Source organism: Anarhichas minor, unplaced genomic scaffold (assembly GCF_050575085.1).
Source record: "Anarhichas minor isolate MPS153535 unplaced genomic scaffold, ASM5057508v1 ptg000001l, whole genome shotgun sequence".
NCBI lineage: Eukaryota > Metazoa > Chordata > Actinopteri > Perciformes > Anarhichadidae > Anarhichas > Anarhichas minor.
Window position 1 is genome coordinate 2376661 of NW_027466447.1, and position 18479 is coordinate 2395139.

The 18479-nt window shown below is 40.4% G+C and overlaps 1 protein-coding gene across 2 annotated transcripts in view; it reads left to right on the forward strand.

Moving 5' to 3' along the window:
* The window catches only part of vav3a (vav 3 guanine nucleotide exchange factor a), an 83555-nt gene that overhangs the window by 25734 nt on the left and 39342 nt on the right, over window positions 1–18479 (forward strand). The window contains exons 3-10 of one of the 2 annotated variants that reach the window (XM_076088798.1): window positions 9937–9995; window positions 10121–10186; window positions 12623–12731; window positions 13833–13925; window positions 15390–15458; window positions 16398–16501; window positions 16703–16802; window positions 17165–17260. In XM_076088798.1, coding sequence (XP_075944913.1) covers window positions 9937–9995; window positions 10121–10186; window positions 12623–12731; window positions 13833–13925; window positions 15390–15458; window positions 16398–16501; window positions 16703–16802; window positions 17165–17260 — 696 coding nt within the window. Of the gene's footprint in view, window positions 1–9936; window positions 9996–10120; window positions 10187–12622; window positions 12732–13823; window positions 13926–15389; window positions 15459–16397; window positions 16502–16702; window positions 16803–17164; window positions 17261–18479 lie in introns of both variants that reach the window. The other variant, XM_076088724.1, reaches the window with a different exon arrangement.

Below are 18479 nucleotides of genomic sequence, written 5' to 3' on the forward strand. Positions count from 1 at the left end.
AAATAGACACTGCAGCAACCTCTGGGTCCGAAAGGTGAAGCCAATGCGGAAGAACCTTAAACTTGAATTCTTTCTCATGGTCTTCAGGAGGTGGCTTTAACCCTTTCACAGTGTGTTTTGACTAATGTGACGAATCTGCACGGTAAGATTGAAACAGTGCGTATTTAATTGTTCATGATTATAACGGGAGCTCCTCGGGGTATGCTAAGTGACGCTAACCCACTTATGCCATATAGATGTGACATGCTGGCCAGAGCTTTAGCGGCACAGAAGTGGGAAATGCATGTGTTGCGTAGCAGGAGTGAGGCATGTTTGGTTAGTGTGGTTCCCTCTCTGTTCTTGTTCGACGCAGTTTTTTAGCCAGTTTGAGGTTTCATCACTTGGTTTTGATGTGTCACGTTTTGTACATCAAGAAGATTTCCCACACTTACTATAACTTACATCAGAATTTTAACGAACACGATGAACACAAGTGAGTGGACGCTCATCTCCGTTGCAGCCCTGCTTTTTGATCTAGTGATCAGAGGAGTGGCTGTTTACGTATTAATCCTGCCTACTGCATTTTTAATACGCTAAACTAGGTAAGAAAACATTGAGCAATAACAGCCAATAAAGAGGATAGTTGACCTCAAATTTAAAAGACTGACAGCCATGATTCACAGGATTGGAATATTGGACTTCTCAATTCACTTTCCAGGCTTTTAATGTCTGGAAGCCAATAATACAGATGACTTTATGTTTATGAACCATGGAGATTTGGATTTATGGCACCGTCTCTTTGAGTATTTGCCTGTTATGGCTTTGGTCAACACTATAATCCAGCATCGACGGAGGAGAGCAATAAAATGGCTGACATGTAAACTACCATGATGAATAGCGGTGCGAGGTGCAACAAGATGGATAACCCCGCTTCAGCCTTTGTTTACCTATGGCCAATATAGTTATAAATCACAGCGCAAGCACAGCCAAGCCGGAGATGCTGTATATTGGCCAGGAAACTACAACGTCTGAGCTGCTGGGACTTGTAAATGGTGGCGCTACCTGTATAGGTCTTATCTAAATATATCAGAGAAGTATGTTTCTCACTAAGTTAAGCAGCAAGCCAAACAGATAGATTTATTTTATGGGAAAAGCAGTAGAAGACTTCTTCATCCCAGACTAAGTGCAGTTGCTTTACTGAGTGCTACTCAGTTTTGGCTCTCGTGAGCACTTCAGCCTCCTGGCTTTTCTGTCCTTTCAACGAGTTAATTGCATTCACCGGCTGTAGGTGTAAATGAGCTCCTGATTAGATGGCTGCAGTAAAAACCAGCAGACTTTAAACACGTCTACTGTTGGAAAGAAGAAACACTTTAAATAATTTATCTTCTTAAAACATTATTAGAATATAATTTCATACAAAAAGTTTTAAATTAGAGGTGTATTCACTGCCTCCAAAATGTTTTTTACGGCTTTGGAGGAATATTCCCTTTTTAGTGAGAGGGATTTGAATAGTGCCACTATCATCATGCTATTTTCAAAAAATGTTTTAAGTAATCATAATTAGTTTTAAAAAATACAAAAAAAACATACTTAACCATTTAGTACAAACAGGAATTATGCAATACATGCGCTGGCAAACATCCAGTCAATTAATCTATGAATTTCACTAAGAAAAAAATGTAATACTTTGTGGAGCTCTCTTGCAACATCTCACACTTTATTAATATGTTTTTTTATGCACTTTTGCAGCTCTTCCATTTGAGCATTGCGCTGTGGGACAATAGTGTCCACCAGCACATGGATCACATGGATTACCTCCTCATATTGACACCTTTGAGTTTACGTAGGTTTAACACACAACATACTCAAAGCCTGCCTAGATTTACTAAGTATAGAATTTGCCCATAGCTTCTGTATTTCCTCCTACTGATGGCATGCTGTAGAGGTGTAAATCCCCATAACTGATTTCAGCATTTAGTTGTCCCCTCTTGTCAATCCTAAGGTCCCATGGGGTGAGGCAGGACCGAATAAACCTGAAGTGTAGGGGTCCATGACTGACAGCAGCATCAAAGGCTCCGAGAAGAAAGAAAAAAAATCTTAAAGGAATGTCCATATGGATTTTCACTGACCGCCTTAGGACATCGTTTACAATGCAGACAACCCACTCAAACTCGCTCTTACACTTGGTAACGGTCTTGGCGAGTCTTTCATGTCTTGGCTCCCCAAATGAGTCTACAAGGAGCTGAAATGCGCAGCTTTTAAACAGCATCCTGATAACTTCACTACATCGGTTGTTTGAGTGACTCTTAAAAGCAGAGTTTATATTTTCGAACTGAACCCCCCCCCCCCCCCTCCGTTTGCCTCATTTCATCCTCAGTTAACTGCAGGATAGTGTTTCGGCGCCGAGGGAATGAGATCGTCATGTCAACGCGATGAAACAATGCAGACTGTATTGTCAATTGGTTTGGAAGTGGGCGGAGAGATGAGGTTATGTCTTTAGCATGGCTGCCGCAATGGATTCAATGATGATAACAGCAGTGGACACAATAGGGGGGACGCTGTGGGATGCCTCTTTCTATCTCTGAGTGGAGGATTTTCCTCAGTTATCAGCAGGCTTATATTGAAGAAAAAAATGATCATTGGTCCTCAGTCTGTGATGAATATGTAATGCTGAGGTTCTTACAAGCCACACACACACACACACACACACACACACACACACACATTATTTCTATTGTACTCGCATGTAAGCTGTTCTGGCAGTGCTGGGACAAGATCAGTTCAATTGTCACCTAAACTTAAGCTTTGAAAATAGCTTTTTATTGTCCTGTGTCGTTCTGAAATTAGTTTTTTGAAGTCTGAAGAAGTAACCCTGACGATGTCATAGTGATGTCATCAGGGTTATCATGGGCTTGAGACTTTTTTTCCAATTCTTCAGTGTTTTTGACAGAAAGCCTGTGTTAAGAACTCCAGATGTGGAGTTTAAAGGATGTTGGGATTTACCAGGCAAAGGAGGTAAAAATGAGAGGCTATTGGCTTGCATTATGCGAGTTGTTGGATCCAGTGTTTTTTGGGCTCTCACCCATACTGAGGACTAAAAGTCAGGATATATCTCTGACTTTGCTGCTGTGACAATCCTTTAGTCTGCGACTGACTATTGATTGGTCTATAACATGCACTAAAAAAAGGGAAAAATGCCCGTCACAATTACCTAAAGCCCAAGGAGATGTCATCTGATTTTCCTGTTTTGTCCAACCAATACTCCAAACTTTAAAAAAATTATCAGTTTATCCTCACATAATGTAGGATGAAGAAAAGACACTATGTGCAGAAAATTGTTGCTTGACAAATGACGTTAACAATGAATCGATTATCAAAACAGTTGCAAGTTATTTTTGTATTCGTTTACTAGTTGATTAAATGACTAGTTCTGCTCTACTTTAACAAAATCTGTCCCTTGTGGGTCGATTGAAAGTGCACCGCTGAGTTATCCCTTCAAAAGTTCCATGTTTTATGATACAGATCTGTTTTGCTTTTAAAACTTTTCATGCACAAACATAAACATACATATTCATTCATATAATACAGTGTAGTAACACCATTGCTTTGACTTGATTGTATCTTTGTTACTCATTGTTACAAAGAAAGCCTACTGATAGCCACACACATGCTGTATATATGTCACGTATGCATATATCTGTGTTTGTACAGTATAGCTGGTGGTAGACTACTGGTCAGTTGTGAGCAGCCTGCTGATTCAGACTGTGTGAAATACAGCTGGAGTTACCTCACCTGTGAGCAGAGTGAGGATTTTTCAGATCAAATGTGTTTGTGCATCAAGACGTCAAGCCGCGCGGGAACATCAGTGTGCTTGCGGAGTGCAAATGTGTCATCACCTGGCTGATGTGCTGCCCTATTAACGTGAACATAAAACATTCAGGGAGCGTGTGTGTGTGTGTGTGTGTGTGTGTGTGTGTGTGTGTGTGTGTGTGTGTGTGTGTGTGTGTGTGTGTGTGTGTGTCCTGAGGGGCTGCAGTCTGTGGAGGTTGATGTGATTTACCTGGACAGCAATGATGCCCTTGCTTTTGACCTTAACCCTGCTGAGATGGAGTTATTAAGAGGGAGAGCGATAAAGGCCTATATTCCGGCTCAAAGCATGCAAACACTGTTAACTTTCCTTCCACAGCACACCACCGAACTGAGCTGAAGTTCAAGAGAAGGAGTAAGAGTGTGACATAGTTAGGAGGACAGGGAGTGTCTTCCATTGGGACGGATTCTGTTCCAAATCACAAGTTTGTGAATTATCTCAGCAGTTGGACCCCTAAGCACAGAATAAACTCTCGCTTATGCTCCAGTTATCACATAGCAGGAGGTTTGTGGCACGTTTCACTTCATGTTTTATAAATATGCAGGCGGTGCCGTGTCGTCCACGAACAAGAAACCCCCATAGCTGCGAGCAGCCACGCACAGCTGTGATCACATTACTTCAGATGACATTGAAACAATGGATCTTTGATTTCACAGAGAAGTGAGGTAAAGCAGGCCCCATTTCACTAGCCGATGATGTTGGATTTCTGGTTTGACGACATAAACATGAATACAGATTAATGACAACATATCCATTGGTCTTTGAAAATAAGTGAGCACAGGGAAAGTTGGCTTCTGAACTTTACTGCCATTCAGCCTCTGACTGTATCTGAGTGGGCTTGTGTCATTATTTTCCTACAGTACAGTTTTTCTCATCCGCACTAAAACACGAGGCCGGCGTTTACAGATTTATTACTTTTTGTGGACGGAGGTCCAAAGAAACCCAGAGAAAAAGATATGTATGGAGCGGTCTGAGGTAAATCGTTTCCAAGGAAGTAAAGCAGTGTTCGATTGGCAGAACAGTGGACTAAGTGAGGCAGGCAATGAAGAGTGAAGAGAAAATGGCAAACGTGTGTCGCATTCCAATCAGCTACACGTCTGTGTAATCCAAACACACTAATTATGTATTATGGGCGTTAATGAGCCGTGGCACTGATTGCCAAACATTAGCTAGTTTCTCTCTCCGAGACAATCAGGCTTTTATTGGCTCCTCTGTATGTGGATTGCATTTTATACACCGGCTGCAACAGATATACACACACACGCACACATTCATGTATGCATATAAGCACCAATAACAATCATCAACCTCACGTTCGAAACAAGCTAAATTCACACACCAACCTGCATTGTATTTGCTCCCTCCATTGTGTATTTTAATGCAAATGTTGCTTTTTTTAATGTGAATGTAACATTCATTGTTTGCCGCTAGGCCCAATAACAGAGAAAGATAGGAGGCCGTTATATGTGCATATGCCCTTTAGTTCCAAACTGTTTAAACGGCAAACATGTTTGAAAATGAAAAGTGTGTGAGAGAAGTGTGTCTTTTGGTGTTCTCCCTGAAACACAAACATCACTTTCCTGACTTCCTTTCCTGCTTTTCATGAATGTTTTATCGAGCCTGGCCCTCAAAAAATGAGATTCATTGAGTAGGCAGTGAGCATTTTAAAAGCTTGATGAATGATATGCAATGAAATAAAATACATTGACAGATTCTATCAAACCTAACAAACCTTTATAGTTTTTTTTGTAGTCTTTCAAAGGTGTTGGCAAAAAGCCAAGTTGAAGCTTTTAGTTCCTTCACTGATGCAGCACTTTCTTTCAGGCTAAACAACATAGAACATCCTTACATTTGACACCCTTCACACTCATCCTCTGGGTCTTTTGTGCAGAAAACTAAAGCAGTAAACTCTCAATATTCTAATAAACTGAACAGTATGCTAAGTGTGAGGGAGGGCTCCAGTCTTTGAAAACACTGCTCCAAAGCATCAGGTGGGAAAATTCCCCAAAAAAAAAAAAAAACGGTCAGCGAGGGCTGCAGATGACGCTAACACCATGTGAAGGTGCTCTCACACCTGCTTGTTTGCTGTGGTCAACCACACCCCCATTTCCTTACTGGTTTTTCTCATATGTGGTGGTGAGAAAACCCGAAAGCAAACAGCTGATCTCTGGTCAGCCTCAGTTAGAGAGTCACGGATGGCTTTCATGTGTAACTCGGAGTGGTTTGTTTTCAATACATATATTATGTGTAAAAATGGCGCAGGGACAAAAGCTGACAAATGGCTGCAGCTTTTATCTAACTCATTTTTGGCAAATTGCCCAAGGCTGCAGTGAAAAATGACAATACTGCTTTTTATTTAGGATTCACTTAACGTCCCAGATGAGGTAATAAAGCTAAGTGGGTCTTTGTCATTTTGACACCGCATGCGGTTCGGTCTGTTTTCCTTTAAAACGCTGCAGTTAAGCACCATTTTCCGCACTGATTTCAGAAGTGGGTAGGTGACCTCAATTACAGTCTGTAAACAGGAATGAAGTGTTCCTCTTCTTGCTTTGGAAGGCAAAGCCACAGAAAGGAGGAATACAAGCAGGAAACTGGGACAGCGTGCTGGGTCATGTGTGAAACCAATAGAACTGTTGGCATGTCATACATTTAAAATGCATCACACTTGAGGTGCCTTCTACCCTGAGACACAGAGTCTCAGAATAGATAATAAGGAGGTGATCAGATATTAGAAGTTGTCTTTGTTCGCTTCCTGAGGATAGAACGTTTTATGTGGACAGATGAATAAGGCCAATATTGATCTTTTTGAGAAAACCACCATTTGTATATCGATGACAAAATTAAGCATGAAAGAACATTTTATGTACAGTAGTATATTATCTGGGATTTCAATAGAAAGTTTTTGCATTCTATAGTATGATTACACTTCAAAGTCAACAGCTTCATTTTCTGACTTGAACTTACACTGTCTATCAATTTTTGAATAAACACTTGCAGTTTTAATTGATTGTAGGTTTAGAATTTCACTGAAAGCAGACAGAGTGCAAGCACACGCACACACACACACACACACACACACACACACACACACACACACACACACACACACACACACACACACACACACACCATCTACTGCTTCAACTGCTCGGGTGTGCATCATTAGATCCAGAGGTGCAGCTGAGGTTCAGACAGGGCAGATTTATTAGCCTCCATCAGAGGGCCGGTGTCCCCTTGCATCAACACTCCTCTCCCACACGGCTGCTGAGCCTGTGACCTCTGCTTCATGTGCACACTCTGGACACCAAAGTGAATGCGGGACCTTTGAGCTTTTTCATTTTGAAGTCTTCGATGATGTCTTACTGACATTCCGTTTTTTTGCTGTTTCATGATGACACAGTTGTTCAATGCAGCTTCAAAGAACAGATGCGGTACCCGTCCAGCATTGGAGTCCTTGTAACGGTTGAATCACGATGCATTTTTGCAGCTTTGCGAACATTAGGGATAATCTATATTTTTTTTGCTTCCCAGCTAAAATGATGGCCTCTTGGAATTTAAACCTCTCATTTCCCTTGTGGTCATTTTCTTGACATTTCTATTAACAGTTGTGCGACCGCGCCAGTGGATGTAATACACGTGAATCTTCAGAGACGCCTCTCGGTTGTCTGCAGATGGTCAGTTTTGTTGCGAATGAGTGTGACTCATGTATCCAATGAAGCCAAAAAGCACTCGAATAGTCGCCCGAACTTGCCTGCCAGCTAAAACTGGAAAGCTTCCAAAGCTCTGTTCAGCACACAGTGGATCTTCAGCTTTTGGACACACTGTGCCTGCCAACTGGCCTCTGGATGTCATGCCCTTCATTTACTAAGAAGGAGAACTCTATCAACTCTGTCTGATAACTGTGAGAGGATTAATAATTGGACGGAGGAAGATTCTCTTTGAGTTTTAGATGATGAAGTCAGTGCACTCACTCACATCTGTGTTTGGATTCAACATGTGTTCCTGAGCATACACTGTATGTTGAGTTGATTGTGAATGCACTGGACTGGGACAGTGATGCACTGGACTGGGACACTGGTCTTTGAGGTTAACTGTCCGGGTGCCATAATCCAGTTGAGAAAAGATCTGAGTGGATAAAAATGTTGCTCAATAAGCTTAAAAGAGTCGATTAGGCATTGCACTGATATAACACTGTCGGTCTAAGGATGGACAGTGTTAACAAAAAATGTTAAAATTGATGCAGCATTTTCAAATTCTTTTTTCGTGTCAAAACCTGGGGCCTATATTACCCACGATGCAAAGTGACTGCCAACAGTTCGCTCTGCAATTTGTGTGTGTTATGCTGCTAGCAGGGTAGCGTGGTCTCGAGCTGCAGTAATACTCCCCAACACCTGTAAACAGACAGCAGCGAGTGCTTTGCATACTTGTTTTTGCCCTGGGTTTTGCCTCTCGGGCTACATACAGCCCGCTGTACCTGATTGGAGGAGGTATTTGGGGCTGAATGGAGCTACAATGCAGGACCTGCAGACACCACTCCTGAAAAATGTACCATAAAGTATACTGTATGTACTGTATGAGTGAATATGGGAAGTGCATCAGCCAGTTTTTTGTTTTGCGACTGAATTAAATGTATATAAATGCAGGTCTGAAACATTAGTGCTACCTCGTCCCATGACGTGTAATCACTGCTGCTGTTCAGCTGCTCGCCACTATTAGTTCCCTTTGATCAGAGCTGCGACTGATAAACTCAATGCACTGATGCACTGCTGCCTCAAAGACTTTGACAGGTTTATGGAATGTCAGTCAGTGTCGTCCACCTTCTATTTGACGGACGTGACACCCTTTGATTGATCACATATTGTGCAAGTAATAAACACTCGTCTGCTTATCTATTAGAGACCCTTGGGGTTAAAAACACTGAATACTGACACCAAAAACAGCTCAGGTCCATCAATCTTCAGCGTCCAACATTGGACGAACATTGGTTGTAAATCGTCGACACACAACATGTGACATTATTGGTTCTATTGGTGCACAGTGTTACAGTTTATAGCATAAAGGATGTCTGCAGAAACTGTTCTTTGTGTTCCACTGTTTATTCTGCTCACCGGTGGGGGAAGGGAAAGGCCAGTTGTGTGATCAGTATTGATCTCTGAAAGCTTATGCTCCAGGCCAGATGTATCTACGGTTACATCTGTGATGTGTGTGTGTGTTTAAATGCGAGCGTGCAGGCCCGTTTTCATCGGCACGTAAGCATGTTATGTCAGCGGACAGATGACCCACAAAAAAAAGAGGCTCTCGGGCCGTTTTCCAAGGTTGCAAAAAAACATGAATGAGCAGAGCTCCCCAGTCGAGCTTTGACTCAGATTCTGTATCGCTCGTTCGGCAGGTGAGTTCAACGCTGATTAGTCAAGCAGGTCACACACACCAACACATGCAGAGAAGGGGTCAAGGGCACGGGCAGGACTGAGTGCAGCGGCGTGAAATTACATGTCATGCTAATAGCAATCATGTCAGCCCACGCGTGCATGTGGTTAACTTCACAGCACGATCAATTACTGATCGGCTCATGCGACTCTGATCTGCTGCTACTGTACTGTTGACTTTGTGTCCAATGAGCCATTATTCTGTGCAGCGACAACATTCTCTCTCTCTCATTTAACACCTCCCTCAATGTTCCCCTCTCGTTATATATGTCTAAATATGTCTGAATGGGTGTGTTATTATTTTAGATGCAACGCAAAATTTGCTTAAATGTTCAAACAAACCCAAATATTATTGTATGATTATATATATGAAATGCTTGTTTGTTGGCTTGCACATCTTAATTAGCTCTAATGGAATGTAACTATACGTCTGTTGCTGCACACAAATAAATGACAGTTACAGTATTTGTCAGCGGCAGAGTTGGAGTGTTTGAGAATGCTGCCCTCATGTGCCCCCGCTTAGAAATGCAGCACCAAGCATTAGAGCACCAAGTCCCAAACAACAAACCCCATCAGTCCCAAATCTTGCTTTCCATCCTGTAAATGTTCTTTGTGATGTAAATAATATTCATAAGATAACTATAATTCTTATTTCCATTGCAGGTTATGGACACACTCTCTAAACTTTCCCACACAGCGATTGCACAACAAACTGGAATCAGGTATGTGGAAGTGAAATGACTCCAATATAATGTGTAACATGATGATACAGTATTATACAACACAATCCACTAGGTGGTCTATGGCAGAGTATATAATGATGATGCTCTCTGATTCCCTTTAAAAGGCCCTATCCATCTGAAGAGAGTGTTGAAGATGAGGATATCTACAACCACCTTAAGGACCTTATAGAGTATGTATCATCTCCTAAACACACTCATTTGCATAACACACACCCTTCTCTTTTACATACTTGTGAGGATTTTCACAAGAACTTCATTTTAAAAAGTTATTTGTTAATTTACTCCCAAGTGTCCCGACCACATAAAGAAATCTACAGGCTGTTTTGTGGGCGCAGGCAACATTTGTTCCCTGGGTGTTGACTGGAAGGCAGCCACCTCCTCCAAAGCTGTTAGCCCACTCTTTTATTAGTGAGCCGCAAGTCGTGTTGGCGTGATCCCTTTTTTCAGCCAGTTTTCACACCTATTGTTTCCCACACACATATGAAAGCTTTGCAGGTTTAAATTATACATTTACACATATACATATACCCTTAAAGCCTGTTTAAACTTGAGTGAATTGTTTTAGGGACATTAACTGAAATGTATTGTTTTCTAATAACATTTGAACATAAAGTCTTGCAGTCTACTGGCAAGCCAGATGCCATGCACTTAACATATGATGAGAGCTAAACATTTTCTGATTGGTGTTTTCGACAATTTAATTCTAAAATAATTTCATCAAAACAACAAATATTAAAACTGAATAAGGAACAAAAGTCACAATACATACTGCAAACCACTCCTGACACAAAGCCCTTTATCTAAATGTTATGCGGCAATAAAAACTGAATCCGAAAGATAGTACATGCTGAAGTGAATGTCTTCCTATAGCTACCAGTGGAGTCGCCTTTTGATTCATAATACTTATAGTTATCCTTTGTTGGTTAGAGTCAAATATATCTTCCTGGACCTAAGCACAAACCATTAACAAATCTGGAAAAATCTAGGGATTGGTTTTGAGTTGCATTTCAAGGGCAAGTAGCTTGTGTGGTGATATAAGTCAGCGGAGACAGATAATCTTACAGTAAAACTGCTGTTGGGAAGGCCAACACTGACACGGTGCACTGGTCTGTGTTCAGCGCGGACAGCTCCTGGAGTAGGAAGCAGCCCACTAGTCAGTAGTAGTGAGGAAAACAGCAGTCTGACAGCAGCCAGCAGTGGATGGGAGCTGGAAGTGGCAGCCCGGATGACACTGAACAGAGCCGTGTTCACCTCTCAACTCCCATCTGCTCAGTGTCCAGCAGCAAATGGACACAACAAACGTACCCATTTCATTGACCATCTAGAGCCAACTGTCTGAACTCTTAACACTATTCGTCAAAAGTCATGACCAAAATACATGTTTTAAGGCCCATTATGTGTTTAACAGAGCAAGGATTCAATTATATAAAGAGCATGTTCTGTATATTACCTGTCATGCTTATTTTCTGATTTATCATTGGCTTAATTCACTTTGATGCAACAGCAGCTCAGAGACAATCTGCCTCTTGATCCCTTGAGAAAATCTAATTATTTAGAAGATGCAATCAGGCAGCTTCATGCTCCACAAAAAAATGCCCAGTGTGTGGCTGGAATAGATGTACGTGGAACTTTTATTAAATGTGGAAATTGTAATAAATTGAACAGCTATGCAATTCAACCTTTTTTTGTCCTGTATATTTACATACTAGAGTTAAAGTTCAAAAGTACTTTTAAAGCCCTTTCCAACTGAAGCCCCGCCCACTTCAAACCAGCTAGATGAGCAGAGAGAAATACAGAAATGTGTCATGAGAAATAAGCAAAACGGTTCAAATTTTGACAACTCTTTTGTCATTATACAGGACCCTCTCACTCATAGTAAGAAGTGGATTAAGAATTTCCAGAGCCTTTAAACTCTAAACTCAACTTTCAACAGTTAGAGCGTCTTTATCATCCGTAACATGGTGTATTTCAGAGTGAGCCAGAATATGAGAGCTGTTTCTTTCAAGCCACAACTCCTTCACCCTCCCCAACATTGTTAGATCAGGAATCTATAATTAGTATCAATGCGTTGATTCTTTTTTTTTTTTTTTTACTTTTAGTGTCTTGAAATATATTTGGTTCATGTTTGTTCTTGTATTCATTTCAGGGGTATCTCTCCACTTGTACAATGAGTGTTATAGTATACTTCTTCTTTCTATGCAAATAAGTACATCAGTCCCTGCTGGTCAAAACAGCATGCTAGGTACCCATACAAAAAAGGGCGAGAACACACATAGAAGCACTGAGTCATGTCATGTTAGGCCAGTTGCTAAGGTACAGTAATTGGCTCAGATGTGAGCAGTCAGAACAGGCCTATGGCGTCACACATAACAGTCTCTACTCGTGTGTGTGTGTGTATGTGTGTTTTTTCTGAGCCACTTTCACAGCCATGGATTAAGTGTTGTCCCCAGCTAACAAGATTTGTAGTAAAGTATTAAAATCCACTTCTGTTAAACCAGAACTGTGTGATTTTGCTTGAACCTTTCATGAGGGGTAAAAACCATTACAGTAAAACTCAAACGGACGTAATGTGATGTCAGTATCATATTCTGTCATCTGTGGTGCAGCGAGAACGGGGTGGAGGATGAGGAGGATCTGTATGACTGCGTGTATGACGATGAAGATGGAGGGGAGATCTATGAGGACCTGATGAAGACAGAAGCCATCCCTCCTCCGGTTAGTCGTCCTCTCTCTGACTTCACTTCTTTACCATGACTGAGATTGCGACTTAACGCATTTAATTACCATCTGTATTAAAGAAATAGTGTGACATTTCATGAAATATGCAAACTAGCCTTTTTTTTTTGTTGAGAGAGAGCGATAAGAAAATTGATACTACTTTCAATTCTGTAGGATAACTAAATGTGAAGTTATAGAGCCAGCGGTCGATTAGCTTAGCCGAGCATAAAAGCTGGAAGCTAACACAAAAATCTGCCTACCAGCACCTCTAAAGTTCACAAATTAACAGAATACAGTATATCTTATTCGTCAAAAGTTTTTCTTGGAGTTATGCTCAACTATTTCTTAGCCGGGCGCTGTAACTTCCTTAATATTGTCGTAGGCCAACGTTACCAGTGAAGTTGCAGGCAACCAGCGGAGATAACCTAAACATAAAATTACAACCTGTCAATTGTACTGTTTTAGTTTTAGTTTGGATTAAATAAACAATATTTAACTTGTTATTACTGAGCTTCATTGGGACAAAGTCAGGCTAGCTTTTTCCCCCCACTGCCTTCCAGTCTTTGTGCTAAGCTAGGCTGCTAGCCATAGCTTCATATTTAGCGTACACTGTCTCACGGCTAAATCTGGGCATTGAAGTCCAGAAATAACTCTCATGTTGCCTTTTTTGGGCTGCTAGTGCGTGAAATTGCCTCTTTCGAGCTTTACGGTACCAAGTTGATGAACTATTGCTATTTAAGTGAAAGTCAACAGAAATGTAGAGACCTTTTTAACCTTATACACAATGTAAATTCACATTTGATATTTTTGAAAGGTTCGGAATTAAGTTATTTTGTATATTTATTTACATTATAAATGCTTAGTTAAATAACAAATGATGGTACCTCCTGCTCATATCATAATTGGCAGACAATCTAGTGAGCATGTGTGACTCTGACCTTGCTCTTAGGGTTGCACAGATTACATCTGGTTGCAGACTCAACAGTTTGTCAGCCCACAGCGCTGACACATAGTAACAGTCCTGTATGTGTGTGTGTGTGTGTGTGTGTGTGTGTGTGTGTGTGTGTGTGTGTGTGTGTGTGTGTGTAGGCATTCCAGAAGCAAGCAGAGACTGACATCAGGAGTTGCTGTTTAACAGAGATCAAGCAGACAGAGGAGAAATACACTGAGACCCTGGAGTCTATAGAGAAGGTACTGACTCACTAAAAGGGCTCGTTATTGTCACTGAACATTTTTGCTGTGTATTTATGCAATTGGTTTTGTGGTATAGACCTGAAAAGTACTTCACATGGAAAAGAAAAAATTGAGAATTCATTAAAACAAAATCTACAATAAATTTAAGTAGCGCAACAATATTTTTCCTCTTTCCTGTCAAATTAATAATCACGCATCGCCTTCGATTTATCCCCTAACCCCATTAGAGATTCCAACTCTCAGGCTGGGAAACACTGGTCCTACACTGTAAATGTAGTGTGTTTAGAAGTTGAAGTCTGAAAAAAAAAACACCTTTCCTGTTAAATGAAAGGAGGGATATGTACTAACATCATGACTTACAGGAACAGTTCTAAATGAGCAAGAAATATTAATGTATTACTGCACAATTTGTTTTACCAGCTCTCAATAATAACATAATAACTACATTATTTCAGTATCAGCAATACAAATTCCCAATCAACATTTTTATTTCCAACCAATATCTACAGTTTGTCAAAAATGAAAGTAAAGTTAACTTTCTTACGGTGAAATTAGTCCCACTCCATTGATTTTATGCAGTGAAAGCATGACCAGAGCACTAGAAATCAATTTGGCCTCCTTATCACTTGCAGTATAACAAACTGCAAGACTGACTGACTGTAATTTGGGGTATAATGGAAAAAAAAACGAGTAGTGTAACAAATATGTGGCGATTGTGGCTAAGTGGATAGCAGGGCCGTCTTTCAATCAGAGGGTCGGCGGTTCGAACCCAGGCTCCGGCTCTGCTAGTTGCATGTTGATGTGTCCTTGAGCAAGACACTTAACCCCAAAATTGCTCCCGTAGCTGTGCCTATGTGATAGACTCTGAATTGTAAGTCGCTTTGGATAAAAGCGTCTGCTAAATGACTGTAATGTAATGTACTCCCAGAGAGAAAAAAATAGAATTTTATTTTTGAAATTAGTAGTGGGTAATGAGTATTCCTAGCACCAAACTATAAGAAAATACCTTTTGTTGTGGATGTTTTCCGCCTTACCCTGCACTTCTACAGAGCAGTGGGAAGGAGGCCCGCCGTCCCTCACCCCCCCGGCCACAGCTACTTGTCTTCTCCCTCTTGTGTACGTTCACGTCTGGAAAAAGACCTTGCTTGCTCTCCCAGCGGAGTACCGAGTAGATGACTTTCTATATGAAGTGGATGGTGGAAGTTAGTTTGCGCTCGCCCACTCCTTTGAGATGTAGAGGTGACTATGCGGCGGGAGTTTTCTGAGAGGAAATCATTAAATTGCAAACTCTGAAAATGAGATTATTGTCGTGACCCAGACAGTCCTCCTTGTGTTTGCTGACTGCAGCTCTTTGCAACAAGGCCCCATAATATAATAGCTTCTCGCACAATGTTTTTCCCACTCTTACTCTGGAGGGGACGAGCTTCATTCTCTCACGTTCTCTCTTCATCTCTGCTGCAGCACTTTATGACGCCCCTCACCATGTTTCTATCCATGCCCGAGATGGAAAAGGTGTTTGTGAATATCCCGGTAAGTCATTGTCTTTACATGGTAATGATCCAACCGGGTGGTCAACTCAAGGTCACCAAAGTCTTTATTGAGGGCCCTTTTTCATTGAACACATGTTGACAGGTCACAGTAGGACAGTCACAGGTTCCACATTTTTCCAAATTGAAACCCAACTGTCCATGTGGCATTAGAAGTGCATTAAATACATTAGAATTAGTAGTAAGACGAAGAGTCTACAGGCATGCTAGCTGCTCTGTGAGACTGTACCTTTGGGGAAATGCTAATGTCAGCATGCTAACATATTCACAATGACAAAGCACACTGTTTTGCCTGTTACACATTACTGTTATAAGAGAACCACAAATTGAATTAAATGTGTCGTATCATACAGTCTGCATTCATTCAAATGTTTAGTTTCAAATGAAAGTTGAGCTGAAATGTACGGAGCCCCTAAGGGGACATAAGGGGGGGAAATAATGCATAAAAAAGAACAATACTTTTCCTCCGAGAAACTTTAGTGTTGTCACACATATATTTTCATTTAGGGTCCCTATGACTGCTGTTAGTAGCTTGGTAAATAGCGTTTTTTCGCTAACTGAAGGCCCTTTTCCAAAAAGTTTTCTCCAAGCAGCTGGGATTGAGGTGGACGGACTTGATAAGACCAAACATTTCCTAATTCTACCTTCTCAATTGTGAGGATTTGCTCCTTTTGTTTGCCCTATGTGATAATATACCAAATATATTTGGGTTTAGGGCTGTTGGTTGGATATAACAAGCAATTTGATATAATGAATTTGGGCTCATCGAAAATGTCTTACTTTTCATATAGACCAAATGATCATTGGATTAATCAAGAAAATATTCTGCAGATTGATTGATAATGAAATAACTTCAGATGAATGAAAGTAACAGAAATGTGATGAACATCAACATTAAAGGATCTTTGCTGCTGTGTTTAAGGACCTGGTTAAAGTTCACAAATGTTTATTGCTGGAAATCCAAGAGTCAGTCCACCACAGAAGTGCCCAAAACCTTTACCAGATCTTCATCACTTTCAAAGAGAGGTAGGCCATGGACTTTGTAACCTCTATATATTCTCTTCTGGTGTTTACATAAACCGTTACATTTTCTATAAAGCTCTTTACATATATTATGTAAAGGTCATAAATGGTCTTTTAAAGTCTTAGCTATACAATTTTCAGCAAAGTGTAGGTACCCTGGCTCTCTGTCTATTCTTATAGTTGCATGCGTTTGATCTGTCCCAGGTTGCTGATCTATGGGAAGTACTGCAGCCATGTGGAAACAGCCATCGCCAGTCTGGATGAGATCTGCAAAGACAGAGAGGATGTACGCATGAAGCTAGAGGTAAAAAGTGTTTGGTGTCAGTAGATGATTATTTAGTGTGACGTGTTCTCATCACCTCAGAATAGTCAGAGAATGCCCTCAAGTGTGTATCTGAGGCATTGCAGGTGATGACACCATGACTTACAGAATACATTTTTGTAAAATGATCTATTAAGCTCTAATAGATTGCTCCATTAGACTCCTACTCATTTCTAAAAAGTGAAAAAAAAAAGTTCAATCCAGCTCTTTTTTTTATCAGTTAACACTTTCAGGTTACTCTTGATAAACAATGCACAGTCACAGGCTGGCTTTCTTTATATGGTCTATTAGATATGATTTTTAAGATAGTATATTGATTTTGTTTCTTCATTGTCGTCTTACAGGAATGTTCAAAAAGAGCTAACTACGGCAAGTTCACACTGAGGGATCTGCTAGTGGTTCCTATGCAGCGAGTCTTGAAGTATCACCTCCTACTGCAGGTACAATACTCTAACCTATCCAACACGATTTCTATACTAATATAGTCATAACTTGTCATGTAATCATGGTGTAAAGCTGTAGCCTTCCAATTAGTGCTGTGAATGTTGGAAAACCAGGTAACTCAAGACAGGCATTTTCCACCTATTCACCTGTGAATACACTGAGCATGTAATATCTATGGTAACATACATTTTTGTATGTATCATTCGGAGACAAATTAAAAAATGTAAGGTCTACAGACATAAATTAAATATCCTGTTATTTACAGGAATACATAGACTTCTAATAAATAAATAAAAAGTTTTATATAAATAGACTCTTTATTTATTAAATTTTTCTGCTGTATTTGTATGTATATAAAGTAAATATATTTGTTCAACAGTCAACAAATCATTTTTCAATCACTCATTTTTCACATCTGTATATAATGTCAGTCATTGTCATTAAATGAGCAAAGCTTAAAACATCCAAAGTATTTACTGACTTTATAGATAACTGAGCCTCATCGGAGAGTTTTTGATTCATCAGAGGTTCATCATTGCCAATCAGACTTTATGAGCAAGAGGACTCGCTGTCACTAGGTGGTGCTGTTGACCATGTTTGGTTCCCGTCCCCTGCCTTCGTCCTTCAGGCTCTGAGACTCCTGTCGTCTATTTCTGTTGCAACCTCTTTTTGACTCTCAGTCTGAAATGACCCACACATAATTGTCATTTGATCAAGCCAATTAAGAAGTAGAAGGGAGAAAATAGATAAGGTGAAGTGAGGACTGAAAGAGAGCGCGGCAGACAAGACAAGACAGACTACTAAAGAGAGACAGACAGTGAGAGGTGAGAATCCGAATTGGAATGTGAAGCTGAACTGAAGCTGTGGAAACTCAGTACAAAGTCAGAGAAAAGTTGTTGGCTGCAACATTTTATTATTTCAAAACGTCTCAGACGACTTTAATTCTAAAATACATTTTGAATTGACTACAAATAATATTCGATGATGGTACAATATGTTTTTATGATTAGAATGTTGAAATATTTACATGCATTTGTAATATAGCTACATTATATAGTTATATGTAGTTATACATTTCCACATAGTACCTCATGCGTATACACATGAGTGAGCATGGCCTATTCTTTTGTCTAATATATACAAACACATACACACACACACACACACACACACACACACACACATACATTCATGCAGTTCCACATACACACACTA